The 24,327-nt window shown below is 45.4% G+C and overlaps 1 protein-coding gene across 1 annotated transcript in view; it reads right to left on the minus strand.

Annotated features, from left to right (window-relative positions):
• Positions 1–24,327, minus strand: part of STIP1 (stress induced phosphoprotein 1) — a 213,087-nt gene that overhangs the window by 180,969 nt on the left and 7,791 nt on the right. Inside the window, exon 2 of the mRNA XM_086932803.1 lies at positions 2,211–2,420. Within this exon, the coding sequence (XP_086788929.1) occupies positions 2,211–2,420 (210 nt within the window). The remainder of the gene's footprint in view (positions 1–2,210; positions 2,421–24,327) is intronic.

Below are 24,327 nucleotides of genomic sequence, written 5' to 3' on the forward strand. Positions count from 1 at the left end.
GCAGTTAGAATATCAAAATCACAGCGTTATGTTCTTTATTTGGAAAGCATACATTCTGCAGACTGCTTAGGGGATGGCTTAGGGAGGGGGTATGAAAGGGCCTTGGCAGAGGGGTATGAAAGGGCCATAGGTGAGGGCTTGGGGGAGGGGGTATGAAAGGGCCATAAACAATTCAGTTCACCACCTCATCTTCTACAATCGATATTACACAAATATATCTTTAAACAATGGCAAGGAATAGCAAATGCCAAACCTTCGTCTCTAGATATAGCTTTCCAGGGAAGATATACTAAAAGGATTTAATAAAAGCAACCCATATACACTCGTCTAATACGTACAGTACTCATTGTAATGACACATTTTAATAAACACCATAATAAATTAGAAAAGAGCACCATGTAGCGGGAGAAACTACCGATTATAAAAGGAACATGCATAAGCAAATATCAGGAGTGGAAAAACACACAGATCAGAAAGACCGAGGAAGAGAAAGACAGAAAAACATGCACAAAGGAAGAAAGCAGGAACCTGCAAAAGTGAGATAAAGGAGCACAGTGTTTATGGTCGTGGATAAAGAGGCATGAAGTTGATTTAAGCCTTTCAGCCTTGGTTTTTAGCATGCCGACAGGTAATTGCACTGGCCACAGGTCTCTTAGAAGTGCTTCACACACAGGCACTTTCTTTTCCAAATTCAGCACTGCACCCATGCCCCATCTCGAATTAATTCTCACACATTCTTCAAGCTCAAGATTGTTAAGATACGCAATGCTTGATGGATAGTACTAAAAGTTGTCAACTTTCTCTTCCAATATTTAAAGTCAAGGGTTGCCTACTGCGAGAAACAAACCACAAATCATGAAACAGTTTCTTGCACTTAAAACTTATTATTTTAGAAAGCAGCAAAAGATTTGAGAAAATAGGGACTGGCACCATCAAATGGGATTCCAAGTCACCATCAATATTTTCTGTATGGCTACAATGCCTGCCAGGAGTACACCTCCAGTGTTGTCACCAGCTGAACAAATTAACCACACACCATAACAAGCATTGGCAAAGGCAGTAGGTCTCACCTATGGGCAAGCTACTAGCTTTGGCAATCTGGCGGGGGATAAATGGATGATTTTAATAAGAGCCTATGAAGCCATTTGCGCTTGCCACTTCGTGGTACTTTTTTTCGTTCTCTCTGGAGAAGCAAGAACAGACAGGGCCGGCGGGAGGTGAGAAGAAACAGAGACTGAGTGGGGAGAAGGTAAAAAAAGCACTATTACGCAATGCTTTTTTCAGAACAAATAGTACCTTAATCACATCGCGAATAGCAGAAGGCTAGCAGAGGGACACTAATAAAACAGTAACCTCTGCTTGATCGACTCGCCACAGAAAGAAAAGATGTGATGAATGGCAAGAGTTACAATGATGCTAATGAGTGGTAAGCAATTGCGGGGCTCCAATCCCATATTTGAACACAAGAGTCTCGCAAGCGAGAGCATATCCGATAGCTCACAAAAGGTGAGACTTCAAAAAAAAAATTCTTTTTTAAAAATTAGGATTCACTTGACATTGTGTGTGCTCGGCCTAGCCCCCAAATTCTTTGGCTTGCCCACCTCAATACCTCTAAAAGTCTCACAGGTGGCCTCCATGCACTAGTTCATTGCTTAGTACCCTACTGCCCACCTTAGCAATCCGTACTTGTCTCGAACTGTAACCTGGATAACTGCTAGTGCAGAAACACTCAACGCCCAAACATACACCAACTCAACCGCATACACCCAAGTGTCTCAAAACAAATTAATTGGTGCCACCACGTTCTACCTATAATGGAACAAACTGTGCGAGGCATATATTGCCATTTATTATGTGGCAAACGATTTACACACTCTCTGGCAAGACTGGCACCTGGTTTGGGACTTTTGAATCAATTTGTCACTAACCAAAGCTAAGCAATCTGTACTTCAACGTGCGCCATGGGGCGAAAAGGAAATGGTGTATGCCAAGCGCTATGCAATGAAAAGTCAGCAAAGAAGAGGGACAATGACGACAACTAATAGTAAGCTATTAACGGTACCAAGTCCATTATTGAACACAAATCTTGCAAGCGAAAGAGAGCATGCTCATGCAGGCGCAACCTAAAAATAGACGAATTAAGAATCTAGGCTAACATTCCTATTTCTTCATCTCTAGAAGACACAAAGCCCCATCAGTCACTTTCTTACCTTTCCCCAGTCCGGCTTAAGCTCTACAGTCTTGGACCCATCATCCAAAGCCTTTTGGAACTCCCTCTTCTTCGCGTAAGCCGCAGACCGATTGCTATACAACACATGATTCTTTGGGTCCAGTTTGATTGCTTCGGTATAGCATTTCACAGCTTCTTCGAAGTTGCCAGCACTCAAGGCTTTGTTGCCTTTTTCTTTTAATTCGTTTGCCTGAAAGGAAATGCAGAAATAGATAGAATGAAACCAAAACATAGCAGAAACAGCAATTGAAATAATGAGCTTGCAAGTTTAGACTCTAGGACCCAAAATTGCTAACAAGCAATTAGAAAAGCCATGTCACGTTTTCAAAATGAACACTTATGCATTTTACAATTTCTTGAAAAACTGTAAGGTACATGAAAAATAAAATGTTGTAGCACCAGGAATGTGAAAACGTAGGTACTTGTTAGAAATATTCAGCGAGAAAACAAACATTTTGCCAATTTACCCACACCAACTTTTTAGGCACTGAATCTTGGGTGAAACAACTATAATTTTAATGGAAATTGTCACCAGTGCTGCGTAGCATTATATCGCAGCAAAAGGACGCGGAGGCAACATCTGGGTGTAAATATAATTAAATATTAAAACGAGACTAGTTTTGCAATGCAAAATAGTATTCTGAAGGTGTCCCCCTACACAGATACCACCACGGAAGCAATAATTTTCAGCAATACTGTTAACTACGCCAAAAAAAATAAAGTGTTGAAATGAGGGGTCCGGCTATAACGTACTGCTAATTCAATAACATTGTTTTTTAGCAAGCGTACAAGTAATGATTCAGCACCTGTGTGTCTGACAGAAAAAAAAAACAGAAGTGAGAAATGTATAATAGAGAACTTGAACAACCAAGGAACGTCTTACCACGAGACCTAAAAATCACAAAAGTTGAAACTGAATCTAGGAGCCAGGAGAAGCCAGAGGTGGAGCAGGATAAAAGGCAACAAATACCTGAGTATTATAACACACAGGAGGTTTAGAGACCTGCATGGGTTAACTCCCCTACGCAGCGATTAAAAAATAAATAAAACATTTAAAAAATGGAACCCATGGGTCTATATTATGCAGTGTTGAAGTAATGGGATTATTGGAAACAACTGCCCATTTATTTTAGCAGATTACAAAAAAATCCAGGATCTACGAACGAGCTGGTCCTAAGCTTGACAAAGGAACCACCCCTACCTTGCCTGCTATATATGAACATTAATCGAAAAGAGGACGGCTCCTTAAAAGGGTGCGCACATCAAACTGCGACTCAGCAATTGGCTTCACTTTTCTGCCGCAGAAGATTACCAATTGTCAAAGATCCTCAATTTCCAGCAGGTACATTTTAACCTCAGTAAAGAAAGCGGTTGTGGAGATGAACAGCAAGCATAAATTCTGCAGCAAGGAAGCGTTAGTCATCCCTAGCCTCATTCTTCCACAACAAAATTGCAGACATCCACAACAGCTTCGACAACCAACCCGGAGACCAACCCACCCAACCATCTGCTGGACCTTCACCACCCTCGAACATCCTTAATGACTGGAACCCAATCTCCACTGAGGACACTATCCGCCTGATGAACTCCATCCACTCAGGATCCCCCACAGACCCATGCCCTCACCACATCTTCAACAAAGCAGACTCCATCATAGCACCACACCTCCTAGACGTCATCAACTGCTCCCTCAACTCCGCCACCTTCCCGGAGAGCTGGAAACACGCTGAACTCAGCGCCCTTCTGAAAAAACCCACAGCGGACCCCACCGAACTCAAAAACTACCGTCCCATTTCGCTCCTTCCATTCCCGGCCAAAGTCATCGAGAAAGCTGTCAACAACCAGCTCGCCGCCTTCCTCGAAGCCAACAACTCCCTCGACTCCTCACAGTCCGGCTTCCGAGCCAAACACAGCACTGAAACCGCCCTCATCGCAGCAACAGACGACATTCGAACTCTACTGGACAATGGAGACACAGTCGCCCTCATCCTCCTCGACCTCTCCGCAGCCTTCGACACAGTCTGCCATAACACCCTCCTACAGCGCCTCAGAAACATTGGAATCCAAGGAAAAGCACTAGAATGGATCACCTCGTTCCTCACCGGAAGAACCCAGAGAGTCCGCCTTCCACCATTCAAGTCAGAGGCCACTGAAGTCATCTGCGGCGTGCCACAAGGATCTTCACTCAGCCCCACCCTTTTCAACGTATACATGAGCCCCCTCGCGACCATCGCACGCCAACACAACCTCAACATCATCTCCTACGCGGATGACACTCAACTGATCCTATCACTCACCAATGACCCTAGCACCGCCAAAACTAACCTACACGAAGGAATGAAAGAAGTAGCCGAATGGATGAAACATAGCCGTCTGAAATTGAACTCAGATAAAACAGAAGTCCTTATCTTAGGTACCTCCCCCTCTGCATGGGACGATTCTTGGTGGCCAGAAGCCCTTGGAAAAGCACCCATCCCGACAGACCATGCACGGAACCTGGGCGTCATCCTGGATTCCTCACTTTCGATGAACAAACAAGTCAACGCCGTCTCTTCATCCTGCTTCAACATTCTTCGCATGCTCAAAAAAACATTTCGTTGGATCCCCACCGAAACTAGGAAAACGGTCACCCACGCCCTGGTCACGAGCCGACTGGACTATGGAAACCCCCTCTACGCCGGTACTACCGCTAAACTCCAGAAAAAACTCCAACGAATCCAAAACGCCTCAGCCAGGCTCATATTAGACATCCCGCGCAAAGAACATATCTCTGGTCACCTGAAAAACCTCCACTGGCTTCCCGTCAATAAGAGGATCACCTTCCGGCTCCTAACCCACGCACACAAAGCACTCTACGAAATCGGACCAGAATGCCTCAACACACGACTGTCCTTCTACTCCCCCTCCCGCCAGCTACGATCATCCAACCAAGCCCTTGCCACTGTACCTCGCATCAACAAAACCACCATGGGAGGTAGATTCTTCTCCTACCTGGCAGCTAAAACCTGGAACTCTCTTCCCACTTACCTTCGCCTTACTCAGAATCACCTAGCATTCAGAAAGCAACTTAAAACGTGGATATTTGACAAGTAATTCCCCTCCCCTCCTCAAGCGCCTTGAGACCCTCTGGGTATGTAGAGCGCTATATAAATTCTTTGACTTGACTAGAACCATAACACATCCGCGCTAAATCACCACCTCGGCAAACTGCTCTCGACTTCAAGTACTGCACGTATACTTAATGCTTTCTTATGTGCAAGGGAACAATACATTAAACAGTATGCATCAACTTTCTTGCCAGATGTAAAGAAATTACTGTTGTGAAAGTCAAATTTAGCAAGAACCACGGTTTGAAATTGGCATGCTTGAAAAGTAGATGCAGCCAAATTCTAAATAACATTCGAAACTAATCATAAATGGCACTTATATAGGGCTTACTACCCCTAACTCGGGAACTCTAGATTATAGTTCAATTGAATAATGTGCTTTATTATTTTTCCTTGTGAATTAGTTGTAAATTTGTGCTCATAAATTGTCTGTGTTTAAGTAATTGTATTCATATAGCGCTTACTACACCTGACAGGGGTTGAAGAGCTCTTCGGTGAGCAGCGCACTACTTAAAGGTGGATAAGTGGTGGATTAGTAGGGGGAAATGTAAATTGTTATTTAAAGTGGTAGACAGGAGAGTCTGTTAGTTTAAGGATTAGGGTGGAGGATACATAAAGGAGGGAAGAGTTTTGAGAACAGATAGAATTATGGGCATGGTTTATTAAAAAGAAGTAGCGTTGTTATTGTTTTGAGAGTATTGGACATTGAATCTGCTGGTTGGCCAAATGGGCTAAAAAAGGAGGGGTGTGGGGAGCTTGAAAAAGATGTTTAGAAGGTCATGGTAGTTAGGAATGTTTCCCCAAATGCACTTATGTGCTGCACGACCACTGCGCCCCAGATATACCATTGCTAGGTACTTTTGTAATCGCCTGCCCTCCTCTTCAGTCTCTCAACCGTTTATGCTGCCTCTCAACTAATAGATTATTTTTCTTTAAAGTCTTTAAATAAAGCTTTAAAAAAAAAACATAAATTTAAGCAGGCATAAACCCCTCTATACATACACCCATAAGCACACAGAAGCAGCAACATTGGCTTGGTTTTATATACTCACGTGTCTTGTGGTATAACGAACAACTTTTCCCCTTTCATATTAATGTATCTCTTCAAAACACAAATCATAGTTCAATGTAAAAAAGTAACGGAAAGCACCCAAAATTATTTTTTTTTTAAAGCAAAGGATTCAGTGCTGCCAAAGAAGATGGAAGTCACATGAGATTATGAGGGCAGTACAGAAGAGAGATGTGACAGGGGCACAGATTTACGTGTGTTCAGTGCACGCACGTTTGCCTCTTACATGCCAGCAGTAAACAAACACCAAAGGGCACCTAAGTAGAGCAACAAACACAGACATCTGTTCATACAGGCACCAATGCAAAACAAAACAAAGGCATGCATACGACAAAGGTGCACGAAAATCTATGCACATAGATAGACGACGGGATCCATTTATCCTGGGAGTTAAATAGTACTTAAAGAAGACAAAGGAACCATACATGTCGATGCCATCCTTGCTGTCTAAGATTCGTCACCTGCTGGTATTAAATATAGTCTATCTAGCATGGCACGTATATCCATGACCAATCTAATTAGACTGATACTTTTCCACGTCCGACATCACGGTGGGCGTGTGTATCGGACGGCCGGGGGCTGTCCAAACTGCGCACGCGTAATTTTTATATGCGGCGGACGAAGCGGTTATACGCATGATGTTGATGATTTGTAAGTGACATGCCTAAAGCTGGAACTGTAGTACTTAATTAATGGCATGTTGGAGATGATGACTTCCATATTTCACAGGGTCCCCACGTTGCAAAACTCCCAAAGTAAGCACAAGAAGCTGGATTTATTTTGTCAGACTCGTTGATAGATTAGTATTTTTCCAAATGCATTTTACACCAATGCAAGTTATGAGGAACGTAAGGATGACCCGTCTCTCAAACACACTAATATCAAGTATTGACATATGTACTTGAACAATAGGTACTTCCAGTACACATTCCAGAAAGGCCTGCTCTCTCCACGTGCACAGGGAAGGAAAACACCAAAAACAGCATAATGCCAACATTTTGAAGGAAAAAAAGAGGGACGCATTTTGTTTTAAAAAATTGCGAGTCACCCTGCTGAGACAGGTGTGTTGAGGCACGTATGACATGGGTAGAAATGGAAGTGCATGCAAATATTCAAGCGCATAGGAGTGCTATCTAGTACAGTAAGTGAGAAAATAATCCGAGGATTATCTAAAAAAAAAAAAAAAAAAAAGCATGGGCAAAAAAGTGTAACTAGGAATATTTTATTAGAGGTGCCGCCTTAGTAATACGATATATCCTGCGTAGCTTTATCCCATTTGTGATCAGGAAGAAAAATGGAAGTACTCCCATGTCAGGCTCACAACCCCACCCCTCCCCCCAACCCTCACCCAGCAGATTCTTCAGTCCCATCTTTCTTATATCCAGTCTAGGACAAGCATAAATTTGCCAAAGCTAAATATCAGGAAGATGAAGATTCTTATATTTGGCCCCAGGACATTCTGTGGAGCCCCACCATGAAGGCCTATTTTTTTTTTAAATAGATTTTAACAAGAGCGGTTTCAGATTTATTATGAACTATTGATGGCCTATATACAAATTGTGGGTTATCAGTCTACCGAGACTTCTGAGGAAATTCTCTCTACTGCGTCAGGGGCTGTTACTTTAGGTTTCATAACACTCATGTCTGTTATTCAACGTCCTAGTAACTACTCAGTACATCAAGGTTAGGGGTCTGTTTTGGGAGGGGGGGTGTGGAGGGAAGGAGCAGCAGTGGGGCGATCTCTGCAAGTATGAGCATATCTTTTCAACTCTTGAAACTGCACAGACAAATCATCTAGTGCTTTCTACTTTGACTTCCGTTTCAGATTCTGGAATTTGGGCGGCCATGCATTTTTAGGTTTTGCTTGTGCGTGTGAAATCCCTTGTAATTAAAACAAGCATTACAATACAACGGTCTCGCCTTTGAAAAAGTTAGAGCCATTGGAATTGTAAATGACAAAATTTTTATTTATGTGTTGGTTTTGAAAACAGATAAATAAATGGCACTGTCATTTACAATGCCAATAGCTTAATCTCTCGCAAATGCCACACAGAGTCCCACACACATACAGACCTACAGAGCCACACGCAGAGCCACACACAAACACACACATACAGAGCCACAGACACGCACCCTCCAGGGCCAGCATGGACAGGAAGTCCTTGCAGTTGGAGATGCCGGTGGAGTCGGTGATGCAGGTGTTCCACAAGTTGGACCAGAAGGTGGCCGTGGTGATGACCGTGCCGTCGATGCTCGGCACGTTCCAGTAGTCGGTGGGCAGCGGGGAGCAGACCAGCACCCAGCCCGACAGGGCCAGCAGGAAGGCCACGATCTCCCCCGCCGTGCTGGCCATGGTCACCGGCGAGGGTCACAGGGCACAGGTGTCAGAGCTGAGGGCACGGCTGAGGGCACAGGGCAGGGCAAGTGCTGAGGGCACAGGGCAGGGCAAGTGCTGAGGGCACAGGGAAAGAGCTGAGGGCACAGGGCAGGGCAAGTGCTGAGGGCACAGGGCAGGGCAAGTGCTGAGGGCACAGGGCAGGGCAAGTGCTGAGGGCACAGGGAAAGAGCTGAGGGCACAGGGCAGGGCAAGTGCTGAGGGCACAGGGGTAAGAGCTGAGGGCACAGGGCAGGGCAAGTGCTGAGGGCACAGGGCAGGGCAAGTGCTGAGGGCACAGGGGTCAGTGAGGGCACAGGGGTCAGTGAGGGCACAGGGGTCAGTGAGGGCACAGGGGTCAGTGAGGGCACAGGGGTCAGTGAGGGCACAGGGGTCAGTGAGGGCACAGGGGTCAGTGAGGGCACAGGGGTCAGTGAGGGCACAGGGGTCAGTGAGGGCACAGGTAAGGGCAGAGGGCAGCGTGGTGAGGGCTTGAGGCCTGGGTTGAGGTCAGAGGGCACAGGTGCCAGAAGTGAGGGCCTAGGAAGAGCTGAGGGCAGAGGGGTAAGAGCTGAGGGCAGAGGGGTAAGAGCTGAGGGCACGAGGGGTAAGAGCTGAGGGCAGAGGGGGTAAGAGCTGAGGGCAGAGGGGGTAAGAGCTGAGGGCAGAGGGGGTAAGAGCTGAGAGTACAGGGGTAAGGAGTGAGGGCCCGGCGTGAGATCAGATGGCAGAGGATTCAGAGCTGAGGGCACCTGCGAGGGCAGAGAGCAACGCGGCTCGCAACTTTAAGGAATGCCTGGAATGTTGGAGTCCCGCTCGGGGGACTCTGAATCAGAAACTGCCCAAGAGCCTCTCACAGGCTCTAAAACAATGTCCCAGGATGCTGTGGCGGAACGATGGAGCAGCCCTCTGCCCTCCGGGGCCTCTCTAGAACCACTGTTCCACTGTTGGGCCCCCAGACGCCCACACTCACCGGGCTGCTTTGGTGGGGGCTCCTAGTCGTTCCCGCGCTGCTCCTCGAGGCAGCGGCTCCCTTCACTGGCTGTGGGGCTCTCCCTTTACCCTGGGAGCCTCGTGGCCCAGGATGCTGTGGCGGAACGATGGAGCGGCCCTCTGCCCTCCGGGGCCGCTCTAGAACCACTGTTGGGCCCCCAGACGCCCACACTCACCGGGCTGCTTTGGCGGGGGCTCCTCGTCGTTCCCGCGCTGCTATCTCTCCGGACACGGCAGCTTCCAGAGAAGGCGGGGTGGGCTCCCGGCCTCTTCCTGTGGTCCCGCAGTCCCGCCCTCGGCCTGCCTGACTTCCGGTTCGGGCGCCAGGGGCAAACGAGGGGCACCCTCTCTAATTTAAATATAAACAGATGCCTTACCTTAATCACAAAAACGGAGCATACATACCGGGCAAAGACGGAAGACGGAGACAACAGCCACGAGCCAAGCACGACGGTACACGGAGACGAGAGGGGACGAAAACGACAGCCACGCACAACATAACACGGAGACGACAGGCACAAAGACGACAGCCACTTACGACGATAAAGGAAACAGGACACTGGGTTACCTGCTCGCAAAAGAATCAGCAACAGAATCGCGCAGCCCATCCGTGCAACAGACACGTTCCAAATGACAATAACATGGCTTGAGAAGAAAAAAAAAACGCCCACCGCCCCATGACGGTAAAAAGGGGGCGGGGCCAAAAAACACACAGAAACGCCCACGAATCTGCTCCGACAATGATTGGCATTATTCTCTTCCAATGGCTAGCCTCCATTTATGGAGCTAGCCAATGGAAGAGAGGCGGGTTCAACCCCACTACTGTTAAAACAAAATTTCTCGAGCTGCGCGACACTGCTGCGCAGTGTACGCCAGTCGAGACCTAAAAAAATCTTAAAGGGGCTTACAGCCCGCACTTACTTTCCTTTTCTTTGTCTGCTTGCCACACTGTTTTCCTTGCTCTCTATTGGCTGTAACTTGCTACTTCCTGTTGTGTTCGGGTTTCTCTTTGTGTGTTTATCTTATAAATGGAGCCTGGACCAGCTACTCCTTCCTCTGAACTTTTTCATCCTTGTTTTTTTTTATGGATCTACTTTTGTCCTCGAGATAAAATATGTTTGGAAACTGCATGTCATTTGTGCATCTGTACTCACAATTTAGATTATTTTTTTTTTTAGAACATCCATCTTCTTTCGTTATTGAAGCTGTGTACTTGAATTGTGTTTCAGAAACATGCTCACAGATTTCACTTGCTCACAGAATTTCTCATTTGGATTAATTAGAATATTTAGTCTCTGGGGTTTGCATGTAGAGCACATTTTTATGGTTACAAGGAGAGTGCATGCAGCTGTTACACTGCTCACGGAATTCAGGTTGGAGTCTTAACAGTCGCATTTTTAATTGCTTCTTCGTTTTAGACACCACGATTAATGAATACGATTTCCTTTCACAAATGTCATTATTTGATACAAACGCTTGTATCAGTTAGCTCAGGATTCACAGTGCTTGTTTGAGCTCGCACAAACTCTCAACCTGAATTCCTGAGCTTACAAATAAAAAACAATTATTTATGTTATCTCGTTCTTAATTTTGTGGCGTATATTTCAGTGCATCAAATATAGCAGGGGTGACTGCAATAGGGAGATAGCTTAATTTCGATCCTCAAGTTTTGGGTGTAACATACTTTGTCTCTTAAAAACTGTTTTTGCTATTTCATCTCATTATGATGCTCTGTTTTGTAACATTTCAATTAGGTTTCTTTGTATAAAGACCATTTCATTGTTTGAAAGCAGGTATGGAAATGTGTTGTGCCAAACAATCTGAAACGGAAACATTAACTTTTGTCTTATCCATTTTTAACATAACCAGCTGATTTACTGATTTTGTAAATCTACTGCGTTTCAATGTATTCACCAGAAGATTTCAAATAGAAAAAAATATATATATTTTAGCAATAAGTACATGCACCGTCTATTGTAACTGTACACCTTTATTTCTATGTAGAACTAATCTTGATTTGCTTACGTTTAGTCTTTTCCGTCCATATACATTAAATGCACTCCGTTGCAACTTTAGTAATTACTTTGAAGGACTAAGCAATTACAGACAGAGCTGGAACCGTCAAGGTACAAAACCTCCATTTGAGTCTCTGCGTCACTGTAACATATGGTGATCTTGAGCACGTCACACGTTGTATGGGTCATCCACGAGACTTCAGAAACTGTTGGCACTTAATATAAGATTTCTTCCCAGGAAAGAAGCAGCCATCCTTTAATACAATCTCAACCATGCTTGCTTTTGGCATTTTCACTTTAATGTTCAAAGCAAATGGTGTAGCTTCAGGACAGTCTTTGCCAAGTAAGATGGAAGCATTGTTGGGGGATTGTGTTAAAGGATGTATGCCCTTCTTTCCCGAGAAGAGATTTTTATCTTTTGCGTCAACAGTTCCGACCATAAGTCAGGACTATCGAAAGTCTCCTGGCAAATGCATTAAGACACAGTAGATGTATAAAAGTAATAGGTCAGCTGGTAGTTAGGGTTAAAATGGGCAAGAAACGAAAAAGGTTTCCATTTCGAATTGTTTTGCCCAACACATTTCCATGTCTGCTTTCAAGTAAAATAGTCTTTACACAAAGAAACGCACTGGAAATGTTACGAAAAAGCATCATAAAGAGATGAAATAAAGCATTTTTTATTAAGATACTGAGCAAGCTACACAAACCTAAATAGGATCGTAATTAAGTTATCTACTTATTGCAGTCACCCGCGCTGTATTTATATTCTAAAAAGGGCACCTCAAATTCAACTACGAGGTAGGACACAATTACGTTAATTAGGTTGAAACTCTGTGTGAGCACACACGTTTTGTGAAGTTGCTAAATATATAAATCCTGAACTAACGAATGAAAGCGTTTGTATCAAATGAGTTCTGAGAAAGAAAATATTGTTTTGTTTTTTTTAAATCATAAGTAACGGCAAAAGCATTAATACAAAATTGAGATATGTTCTCCGGCTCAAATGAGTCATGTATTACAGTTGCATGAGGTAATTTTGTGCATGTAAAAATGTGCTTGCAAACAAATATTTTCGGACAGCAAAGATACATAACTACATGCATTTTACCTTCAAAATCGTGGTGTCCAAAATGGAGTAATTAAAAAAGCAACGTAATACTCAAACCTGAATTTCTGCGAGCACATACCAGTTGCATGCGCTCTCTTTGTAACTATAACAAGCATTGGCAAAGTCAACAGGTTTAGCCTATTCAAAATCATTTGGCAGTTTGTTTGTTTTTTTTTTACATGCCGCAGAGCAGCTAAACTGCTGCGCAGCATGGCTTTAAACAAAAATCTATATTATGCGGCCAGCATTGGCAAGGTCATTGGACTTTTTTTTTTTACTTCAAGCAGTGTTACACAGCAGCTCAACTGCTCTAATATTTTTTTTAAAATGACAAAGTCTAAAGAATTTACATCAGGAAAACCTATTGCATTTGCCAATGCTGGTTTGTTCTTGCCACCCTGTTTTGAAACAGCTCTCCGTAATTTGGACAGACATGGCATGTTCATACTAGGGTTAATGTTGGATGAAATCCATTATTTTAACGAAATGGAACACTGAATGTTTTACAATGGATACACTGCGCTATTACAATGTTGTAAACTTTTTATGGTTTAAATTGTTTTTAGTAAATGTGTGGCAAGCAACAGCATTACACCCATCTACAACCACTGGGCGGCGGGGAGCAGTGTAGTAAATTTTCAAACTTTTGTTAAAGAAAGAGAGGAAGAGTCAAAGAAGAGTAAAGGAAAGCTGAGAGGAAACGGAGGAAGTCAGAAGAGAGAAGATACAGGAGTCCACCAGCAGCTGAAGTACGAGGTGGTAGGGATCTAGGACGAATTTCCCTCCGGAGGGAGTGGTGTGTCCAGGGAACCTTCCAGATGGGGATCCCTGCCACACCCCTATCCATGAAGCACCAGTGTTTTTCTGACTCTAGTTGGTACCATTCAATCATCCAGCACAATTGGGCCGCCTCACAGTAGCGCCCAGGATGTGGGACCTCAAGTCCCCCTTCCTCCTGTCTCAAGTACGTGAGGTGGCGGGCCGTACACACTCTCTTTGCCCCACAAATGAAGTCACTGATTAGTTGCTGCATTTGGGCCAGTATCGTAGGAGGCAGACATAGGGGGAGTGTCTGCATTATGTAAAGAAGACTGGGCAGAATCGTCATTTTAATGGCGGCTATCTTGCTCAGCCATAAAAAGGACATGTTTCTTTCAATTGTTCAGTTTCTATCAAATCTTGGCCAGTATCTCAGAGTAGTTCACCTGGCCAATCTTCGCAGTGGTAGAGAAAGGTATGTGATGTCGCTAGGTATGTGATTGGGTAGTGCAGCCATAGTTGTTGTCGATCCGTCGCTAGCAGCGTGAGGCTCAGAGCCAGAGTTTCTTTCAGGTTGATTTTGAATGCCGACGCCGCGCTAAAGGCATTGATCTCTGCCAGCAAGGAGGGGGGAGGGGAGGGGAGATAGCAAAGGGCAAGTTAAGAAAAGGAGCACGTCATCTACATATAACGAAACCTTGTGCTCCCTATCTCCCATCCGGATCCCGGGGACCATGGGGAGCTGCCGGACGTTTCGGTAAACGGCTCCATATAAAGCGCAGAGAGGGGATACCCCTGCCAAGTCCGATCTGGAAAGAGCGGGAGACCACCCAGTTAACCTGAATGCAGGCCTGCGGACCATGGTAAACACAGTTCACCCATTTCCTACATCTCTCCTGTAACCCAAAGCGGCAGAGGACCTATTGCAGATAAGGCCAATGGACGCGGTCAAATGCCTTCTTAGCATCTACCGATAGGAGTATCGCCGGGGTCTGTGTGAGTTGAGTCTTGTCTAGTAGGTGACTCGAGTCCAATCTCCGCAAATGCGGTCCAGGTTGAAGAACGACTGGCCCGGGTCCACCAGGCTTTGCAAGTGGGGGGCGAGTCGGGATGCCAAAATGCTGGTGAAGATCTTCAGATCAACATTAAGAAAATAGATGGGGCGGTATGAGGCGTATTCTCGAAGTCTCCTCCCTGGCTTGGGAATTACCAATACCTCTGCCATGGACATCGATGGGGCAAGTTTTCTGGTTGTGCTAAAAGTGTTGAACAGGCGCGCCAGGAGGGGAGCGAGGCCCGGAGCGAAGATTTTATAAAAGGTGACCGGAAAGCAGTCTTCGCCTGGTGCCTTACCAACAGAAAGCCCAACGGCGAAGTCCAGTAGCGGGGGTCCCTGGCGCCGCCTGCGTATACCCCTCAGCCGCAGTAGGGTCCAGGTTCTCCGCTGAGTAAAGAGCTGTATAAAAGGCCTCAAATTCAGACGCAATGTCTCCATCTGCCCGCAGGGTTTCTCCCCAGCCATTCATAAGTTCTGTGACCCGACGTGTCGCCGTCTCTGCCATGAGAGTGTGTGCCAGGAGTCTTCCAGCCTGGTTACCCCCTCTCGTAGTAGCGCTGCTTAGTGCAGAGCAGGGCATATTCAGCGCAGTGGAGGTCCAAGCGCCCGCAGCTGCTTTCTCGCCTTCGCGAGTAGTCGTCGTGTTTCGACCGCACCCGTATGGCGATGAACCCCCTCCAGCTCCTTAATTTGGCCCTTTAATTTCCCCCGCTTAGCCTTCCGGTCCTTGTTCAGGCCCGCAACAATAGCAATACAGCGTCAGCAGAGGATAGCTTTCAGGGCATCCCAGAGCGGGTCTACCCCAACCGAGCCTACGTCTTTCGCTTCCAAATAGGCTTTGATAGCGCCCAGCAGCTCAATGATGCTGGCAGCGTATGTGAGCAATTTGTGATTTAAGCGCCACAAACTCTGCCGTGGGATCCATAAGGAGGAGAAACGTTAAGATTATCGGGGAGTGGTCGGAGAGAGCTGCCACCCCAACAGATAAGGCATCGTGGACACCGTGATTCTAGGCGAGGTCCAAAATAGATCTATGTGGGCGTACATTTGACGTGCCTGTAAATGACTGCAAATATCTGTTTGCACGTAAGATTACAATAGAGTATAGATGCAGCCCTGAGAACCTGCCGGGTTTACCCATTCCCCCACATTCCTCGTTTGGCCACAAGGTCTTTTTGAAGTGGAATGGAGAACATTTACAACCAGAGCTGATCACTTGACTGGGTATAGGTCGGGTATCACACAGGCACCACAGGACCGGTCTACTCTACCTAACACCCACTTCGGGAACGCAAAAGGTGTCAACTTGACTGGTCAGTATTTTCACCTGTAAAGATGTGCTTAAACTGCTTGACAGCAGGTTCTTGTAGTACTGCAAACAAATTGTTATATTAGTGGGGGGCTTCTCCAGCACATTTAAAAGCTGCACTGACAACTAAGTGTGTGGCAGTGCTTCCTCACCGTGGAGAGGAAGCCTGCCCACTTCACTGGGATTAGAACCAAATCCTAATAAGCTAAGTGGTGTTCTGCAGGTCAGCCCTGATACTTTCTTACCCACATATCAGCCTCATACTACAAGGAGTGTAGAGAAAGCTGACCAGTAAACCAAGAGTCTCAACCCCTCACCAAAGCAGGACATGCGGGAACACACTCAACAAGTGTAGGAGACTTAAGATGTGATTCTCTTGGCAAGAACACAATCTCTGTATGCATCATCTCTTTTTTCATTTTTGTTTGAACCACTCCCACCACCTTGCCCAATTTCTGGTACCTACTATCCTCTGAACTCCATGGCATGAACCAAGACCCATGAGCAGACTGTAGCACTGGGTAACAAAAGTATTCCAAAGCATAGTAAGGGTCCCCTAAACCTGACAGGCTGGGCAGATCTACAGTGCAAATCATCTATTTCACCAAGTAGATAGAGATAGGAGAAGTTCTTATGCGGTCTTCAATGTAGGCCCTTGGTCCATGTGCGGTCAAACCTAAACTTCCTGTGAGGACACAAATACCAACAGCTACCCATTGTGGGGTCTTCTCCGTAAATACTGGGTTCAGAACCCTTAATGACAGACTAGCTGCTCAGTTGGAACAAATGTAGTCTTTTATACTGACAAGTGGTGCTTAAAATTTCAACGACCTGAGAAAGGACAACATAAAAAAAAAACTGAAATATATAATCAAGCTTGCCACCAAAAGAGTAGCTTTTCCCTTTTTTAATCGCACATTGCGTGTACATGTATTAGAATAAACAATGTGACTTTGTTTGAGTATTGCCACACAAACATTTGGAGTACATGATTAAGAGTATGCAAGAAGTGCCCTGGGGTCCAGATCAGCAGTGTCACGCCACAAGATGGCGGTGTACTATGTTGCACTCAAATAAACATCACTGCTTTTTAGGTCTCGCCTACAAGGCACATGCGCTGGTAGACGTACTGTTTACAATTCAGTGGACTAACAACTCACGCACAGCATACTATTAGTTGTTTTCATTGTCACCCTCCTTTGCATGTTTGCTTATATAGCACATGTAGGCTTCCCTTTCTTTAAGTTGGCTCCTCCCTGGAGCATGGACCAAGTGCATGTGTTCTTCCAACTTTACGTTCTTCTCAGTCTTGCAACACCTTATTTTTTGTATTATATAAGCATGTCATTATTTCTGGATGTGTAATGTGCTTTTCAACTTTTAACACAGGCACACAGCTTCTTACTAATGTTGCTTTCACCCTATCTACTGTCTTACTTACACAACTGTACTGCTCTATGCTACGCCCCTCCACCCAAAACCTCCCTCTTCTACGCCACGCTACTATCTTTTAGCCACATTGCTGTACAGCACGGCTAAAAGACATTGGCAAAGCTTATAGCTCTCATGTAGGTGACACATATTGCTTTGCCAATGCTTCTTTTAACCCAAAAAAAAGTTGTTTTAAGGCTGTCAATAGACTATAAGTAGCAAAGGCTCCTGGGCCACAATGGATACCTGGGATTTGCATAAACATGAGCCCTTAGTGTAGGGACCATATATTAAATTCTCATCTAACGCAATAGCTGCGGGGGTGAAATTCCAGAGACATGGAGAGGCAGTACCTTCCAACTATAGGCCTATTAGCTTAATTGACAGTTTGCAGAAAATGTTTGCAAGGCAAGTCCTGGATCAACTGCAAGTATGACATTGGATTCTGTCCTTCTACCGGGCAGGCATTTGCGCCAAACAAGTACAAGCAAACAGGCTGTTCGGTTTACACTACTCACTTGGAAATATGTGCTGCTAAAAAACAAAAAGGTGTACGTAGCTTTTGTTGACCTGAGAGCCATGTTAGACCTTGTGCCCTAAGAGACCCTCTGAAATGTTTTGTTAGGACTGGGAGCCCTAGCTAATCTGGTAAATCTGATAGAGAGAATGCACAAGGGGAAAACTATGCCCGGTCCAGTGAGGAAACAGGATGAAATAAACAGGAAGATTTCTATTGGACACAGGGTACGCCAAGGATGCGTACTCACACCAACTCGATTTTCGTTAAATATTAACACCTTCAGCGCGGAGCGAATTCTTGCGCTGTGCTGAAGGTTCTAATGAACCAACGGGCTCATGACGGAACGGTTCCGTCATGAGCACAGGCCAACCGACGCTTATGATGACGGAACCGTTCCGTCATGAGCATCGAAGGGGTTAATGAGGCGGTGGGTGAACTCATGGATTGTAGTAACTATTCCCCTGTTCTGATTGGAAAGAAGACACTGAGCTTGCTGTTCGCTGATTACTCTCCACTCATTTCCATGACCCCAATGGGCCTCCAGAACCTATTAGATACATATCTGGCTTTTTGTGTAACTAGGGTTCTAAAACAATGTAGAGAAAACTAAATTCATGGGAAGGGCCAAGTCAGAACACAAGCACCGAGAAATGCTGACAAACTCCTTGAGAAGGTAAAGAGCTTTGATTACTTTGGTGCTAGGCTGACAGATTCACTAGGATGGTAAGTACAACTCGATAAAATCTATTCTCACCCAATGCCAGAAATCTAAATCAATATTATGATTTCATAAACAGACTAATACCTGGTTATTAAGCCCTGCTTTGACGGTCTATTGTACTAAAACTTAAAGTGCTATGCTCTATGGAGGAGAGATTTGGTGTTATGCTGACATCCATAAATTGGTGGTGTGTGACAATATTTAGGTTAGAACTCTAGTGTCCGTCGCAAGCAGAACCCTATTGTTCTTTGATCTTGGGATCAGGAGAATTGGGGATGTGGCCTCACTGAAACCTCTAATGTACTGGCTGGGCATGCAGACTATGCCGGAGTTAACTGACCACTGCGAGTGGTGCTAAAAAAAAAAAACTCATGTCTCTAACATGTTGCAACCTGGTGTAATTGCTGGGAATGGCCAGTTTGTGGGACACCTCAGAGAGATAGCAAAAAATAATTCATGTAAAAGTTAATTACTGGGCAAATGTGGTAGAACGGTATGCCACAAGCCTGACCACTAGACATCGAACTACCCAGTTTTTAATTTTTAAGTCATACCTAAAGTTTGAGCCCTTCTTATATCTGATCTCGCCACCACTAGCGAGAACTTTTTGATTGAGATTCTGCTGGGACTCTCTACCAGTAAGGGCTTTCAGCTACCGGGCCAATTACCAAGCGTCAGTTATGTGTCCTGGCCACGGAGTCAAGGGAACATATTCTGCTTTTCTGTACCGAATACCATTTCTGTTGTAGGAAGTGGCTTCTACCAATATGCCTGAACATGGCAATCAGGCCATATTGGGTCGATTACAGGATTTTAAAGACTGACACCTCTATTTTAATTTTTTGTGCTCTAAGCCGCTTTTTCCTGAATGTTTGGTTCAGGCAAAAGGTTTTTGACCCAGATAGACAAACACCTGGTACGTTAGTACGTGTTTAATCAATCAACACATTTGCAGAGCGCGCTACTTACCCGTAAGGGTCTCAAGGCACTAGGGGGGGGGAATGAGGGGGAGCTGCTGCTGCTCGAATAGCTAGGTCTTGGGTGATTTGCCTGCTTATTATGGGAAAATCCTTGGAAAGTGAGAGAAATGTGTCTAGTGTTTTGCATTGCATATAGCACCTAATTCTTATAAGAAAGATTATCAATCCTTGTGGTTTGGAGTTTATGTATTTAAATAATTTTTTTTAATCTTAAAAATGTGGTTATGTTGCTTATTTTAAATACAGAATGTTGTGATCAAAAGTAATTGAATTTAGTAGAAGATGGTTTTAATCAAGGACTTGTGTACTTTGATGGTTACAAAAAGAAAATGCACTAAGTTTTATCAACAGAAAATTGTTTTTACTTATAAATCAAAAAGTATGGAGTACAATGCACCCACCTCAAAGCCAGATGCTGGGAACTGTGCAATTCTATTTAGTCAGCCGCCCAAAAACAACAAGTATGAGAGCATCTCAGAAGCTGCAGCCTGTACTTACACTTCACAAAACCCATACATATAGCCTCTTTCCAAAGGGTAAAGAACAAAGCTGCACAGATATCATGCCTGAAAGCAAGTAGTACTGCACTGTACCCTTTCATACACCAACTATGAGGTGAATCCCACCTACATATCTTGTGATGAAGAACAAGCAATCTCCCTTCTCAGGGTGGTATAGTTCAGTTGAAGACGTGTAGCAAATGTTCTGGTTAAAATAAAATGGGAGCTTGAATGAAGTTAACAAAGGGAATGGTTTGATTTGGGAAAAAGGAAGTTGCCTAGGGCCCATGTCTGTAGGCATGCTGTGCAAAGGAGTACAGTTGCTTAATGTCATAAGTTACATAGTAGAAGTCTTTGTTAAGTGTGGAGAGGAGTAGGAGGGTGGCATTTTGGCTCCAGGATATCAAGAACTGCTGGGAGGAAATAATCCATTCTCACGCTACCATGCACCTGGGTATCTAAACATTATGAGATATTCCGTATGATACAACATATAGGCCTAGAACACAATCTGTTTGCCAAGTTTCCATCTGGTGGAGGTTGTAAGTTGATTGTAATGTTATTTGCAGCTGTTTAAAAATGTGTACCTTAATAAAGTTAAGGAGTATTTTCTCATGCTAAGGCATTGGGAACAGAAACATGTGGATACATTCATACATAGTTTATGGAGAAGAATGAATATACTGATAATGTATGGTTTAGACCTATTCCTCCTAGAAGCTTTCATGATAAAGTAACTAGTCTTGGTTCTAAGAGGCAATATGGACTGGCTGTTACCAAGAGTGCACCATAGAAAAGGAGGTGATTTTATGAATGTGGAAGTTGATAGTGAGCAAAGCCGGTGGTCTATGTCAAGTCTGTGAAACCTTAGGTTGGTTCAGTTTAAGTTTGATAAAGTTTACTTCAGGGCCATGGCAAAATTGGGAATACGTTTTATGGGGCCTTTTCTTGCTCTTCCATGGTGTCCTTGTACTGCCATATATTTAACAGATGTTCTCAATGGCCAAAGGAGATTTATTTTAAAAAAAAAAAAATTTGAGGGAGGAGCCAAGATGGCGAACGGGACGGACGTGTGAGCTCCCGGCTCCGCGAGTCGTCCGATCCTGCATCGAAATCCTGCATTTAATCCTGTCCATACCGTGTCTAAACGGAGACACACGAGTACTGTCGTTACCGGCGTTCCTTTGAGACCTCTGCCGCCTGTTTTCACGGTGAACTCGCACCATTTGCCGACCTCCGATGCTGACCCGGGACCTGGAGCCGATCGCCGCCACTGGACGCGGCTGAGCGTCGTCAGCGGGACGCGCTGGGACTATGCCGATGAAGACGGGAGTGCAGCCGATCGCGGAGATGGGTGGCATCGGCCCCTTCCGACGTGGTAAGGCTCCCTGCTGGGTCGAACTGCTTAATGGCGAGACGGGAGCCCTTCCTACAGTGGTTTTCCCCTGATGCGCTGCTTGCGGGCTGGACGGAGTCCATCTTGGGGTGCCTTCTCTGTCGCGATCTGCCCGCACCACCAGTAGGCGAGGGGGCTCTCGCTCTGCGCTGCCCTAGACCTGTCAGCCGCCCGTCCTTCGGTGGCTCCCACTCCTCTTGCTCCCGCCTGGGTAGTCGCCCCCCTCTCTTCACTGCGAGCTTGCTGCAAGGGTAGCCATGACACCCCCCCTGCGAAGAAGGATGGTGGCGGTCTCCCTGTCCTCGACACGCAATGCCCTGCCTGCGTTTGGACTGGTGACTGACTTGGGGGAGCAGCCGTGCAGTGTGAGCCAGCTGTCATCGCAGAGGGACCCGACTAGTGGCGACATCCTGACCGCCCTTGCCGATTTGCGGGCGACCTGGCGGCGACAAGCCCGAGTATTGGAGCAAAAGATTGTGGGAGCTGCCCTGTATCTGAAACGACCGCGATCGACTGGCCCCCTGCTGCCGCTGACTACCCCTGTCCCGGAGGCACTGTTGCAGCGCGAGAGTGCGGCGGTACGGAATGATTTTGGCTACAGTGTTGGATGTTTCACCTTTGACGAGGATACTGTTGCAAAGTCGCCCTCCATTTTGATACCTGATACTGTTACTATTGAATCGTCACTATGGCATCCCTTGAAGACTTTCCAGGCGCTGGCCCCCCTCACTGCCCTTGCCTCCGTAACTCTTTCTCTGCATATGCGGAGTGTGTGTCATCCCGCGAAGGGGGGGGCGCCCCTCAACTTGGGCACTGACTGTGTTGGTGACTGGGGACACCCATTTCCTCCTCCTCTTCGCCTTCTTTGTCGGATGCAGCCATCTTGCTCCTTTGTTCAGCCTGAGGGGAGCGTACAGCGGCGGCCATGTCTGGAGGGATTTCGACGTTCAGGCCAGGGCTGAGGGTGTTCCCCACGTTGGCTTGCTCGATTGACTGGTGATGACCTGGACTGGAACGATTTTTGTAATGTTTAGTGCGCTGGGGGCGATGCTTTCCTCATTTAAGGTCGCAGTTACTAAATCCTGCTGTTGACCTCTGTTGCTGAGATGGCGGGTCTGGGCGGGGTGGGGGGTCCGGTAAACCACTCTGCTCTCATTTGAAGCGATGTCTCCCAATTTTGGTGCTACATATGGCGTAGGAACCGTTGAAGTGACTGTGAGTCCGGGAAGCCTGGTATTTGGTGGCTCCTCCCCACCTTATTCATTTCATGGGAGTTATAGATTAGTCTACACTCTTTTTACTCCCTATATTTCAAGGTGTACTTTTTTCCTCTTTCTTTTCTGTTTCTCTTCTAAATTTCGGGTTTATTGGGCGACAGACACACTGCTGGGGGGGGCAGGCCGTAGCCTCTGCATGCGTGTAGGGTGGGGGGATGGGGGACTTTTGTTTTCTGTTTCAGTTTCTATGGTGCCTTATTTTCTTCGTTGTTCGTCTTCTTTCTTTATATTTCTTGGGTCCGTGTTAGGGTTAGAATAGGGGGGGTGGCGGTGAACACTGGGTACTATGCTAGTTCTGCTACTTCTGATGTAGGATTTAAGCCGCCATCCCGCCTGGGGGACCTAGCTTCTTGGGTAATTGGATCATTGGATACACTGTTGGTAAAGTTACGCCTCGCCTGCACGGGCTTCTTCTCTTTCTTTACTGTTTATGTGAAATTATTATGTTGGACTTTAATAGCTGCATAAGAAAAAACCTTTAAAAATTAACCTACATAGCTCCTGAGACACGATACCACGTTATTTTACAGTGTAACTCTCGATGTTTGCTATGGTCCTCATGTGCTATTGTGTCGTCGTAATGTATGCTATAATGCATCAACAGTGTGCGCGGCCGGCCGTATGGTTGTAGGCCCGTATTTGTACTTTTACAATTGCGCAATAAAGGTTTTCAAAAATTTAAAAAAAAAAAAAAAAAATGTTTATATAGTGCTGGATAGACCCAGAGGTATCAGAGCGCTTTATATGAGAAGATAATATAAAGCAAACATGGCATACAAGTAGGTAAAAAGATAATGAACATCATGGGAAATATACAAATCAAAATAGATATACAGGTGCAAGAGCTGTACACTACAAGTAATTAGGTAGAAGATGTTCGGGGAATGGACAAATATAAACTACGTGATTGGAGATCAGGTGTAGGTCACAGGTTAGGACCCCCAATAATAATAGGGCCAAACATGACATACAAGTAGATAAACGATAATGAAAACAACATGCAAAATATACCAATCAAATAGATAAACAGGGTAAGAGCTATACATATCAAGTAATTAGGTAGATGATGTTCAGGAAATGGACAAATATTACTTGACTAATATAGCATGGTGAGTTGGAGATCAAGTGCAGGTCACAGGTTAGGAGCCCCAATAATAATTGAGGAGGTGGATTTTGAGGTCTTTTTTGAGGCTGAAATAGGAGTGGTTACAGCGCAGGTTTTTTGGGAGGGCATTCAAGATGATAGGAGCATTAGCAGAGAAGGAGCACGATTATGTGGCTTTCTTTTTACGCAGTGGCGGGATTAGGAGGAGAGTGTTGGTGCTTCTCAGAGGTCGTGTGGTGCCCGCAATGAGGAGTTTCTTGGAAAGGTACTGCGGAGTGTTTTGGTGGAGGACTTAATGAATAATGCAGGCAGAACTGCCTTCAATAGGGAGCCATTTAGGAGATTTGAGAGCCGGGGATATATGATCGAAGCGTTT

The sequence above is a fragment of the Lissotriton vulgaris genome, chromosome 7 (assembly GCF_964263255.1).
Source record: "Lissotriton vulgaris chromosome 7, aLisVul1.2, whole genome shotgun sequence".
In the NCBI taxonomy this organism is placed as follows: domain Eukaryota; kingdom Metazoa; phylum Chordata; class Amphibia; order Caudata; family Salamandridae; genus Lissotriton; species Lissotriton vulgaris.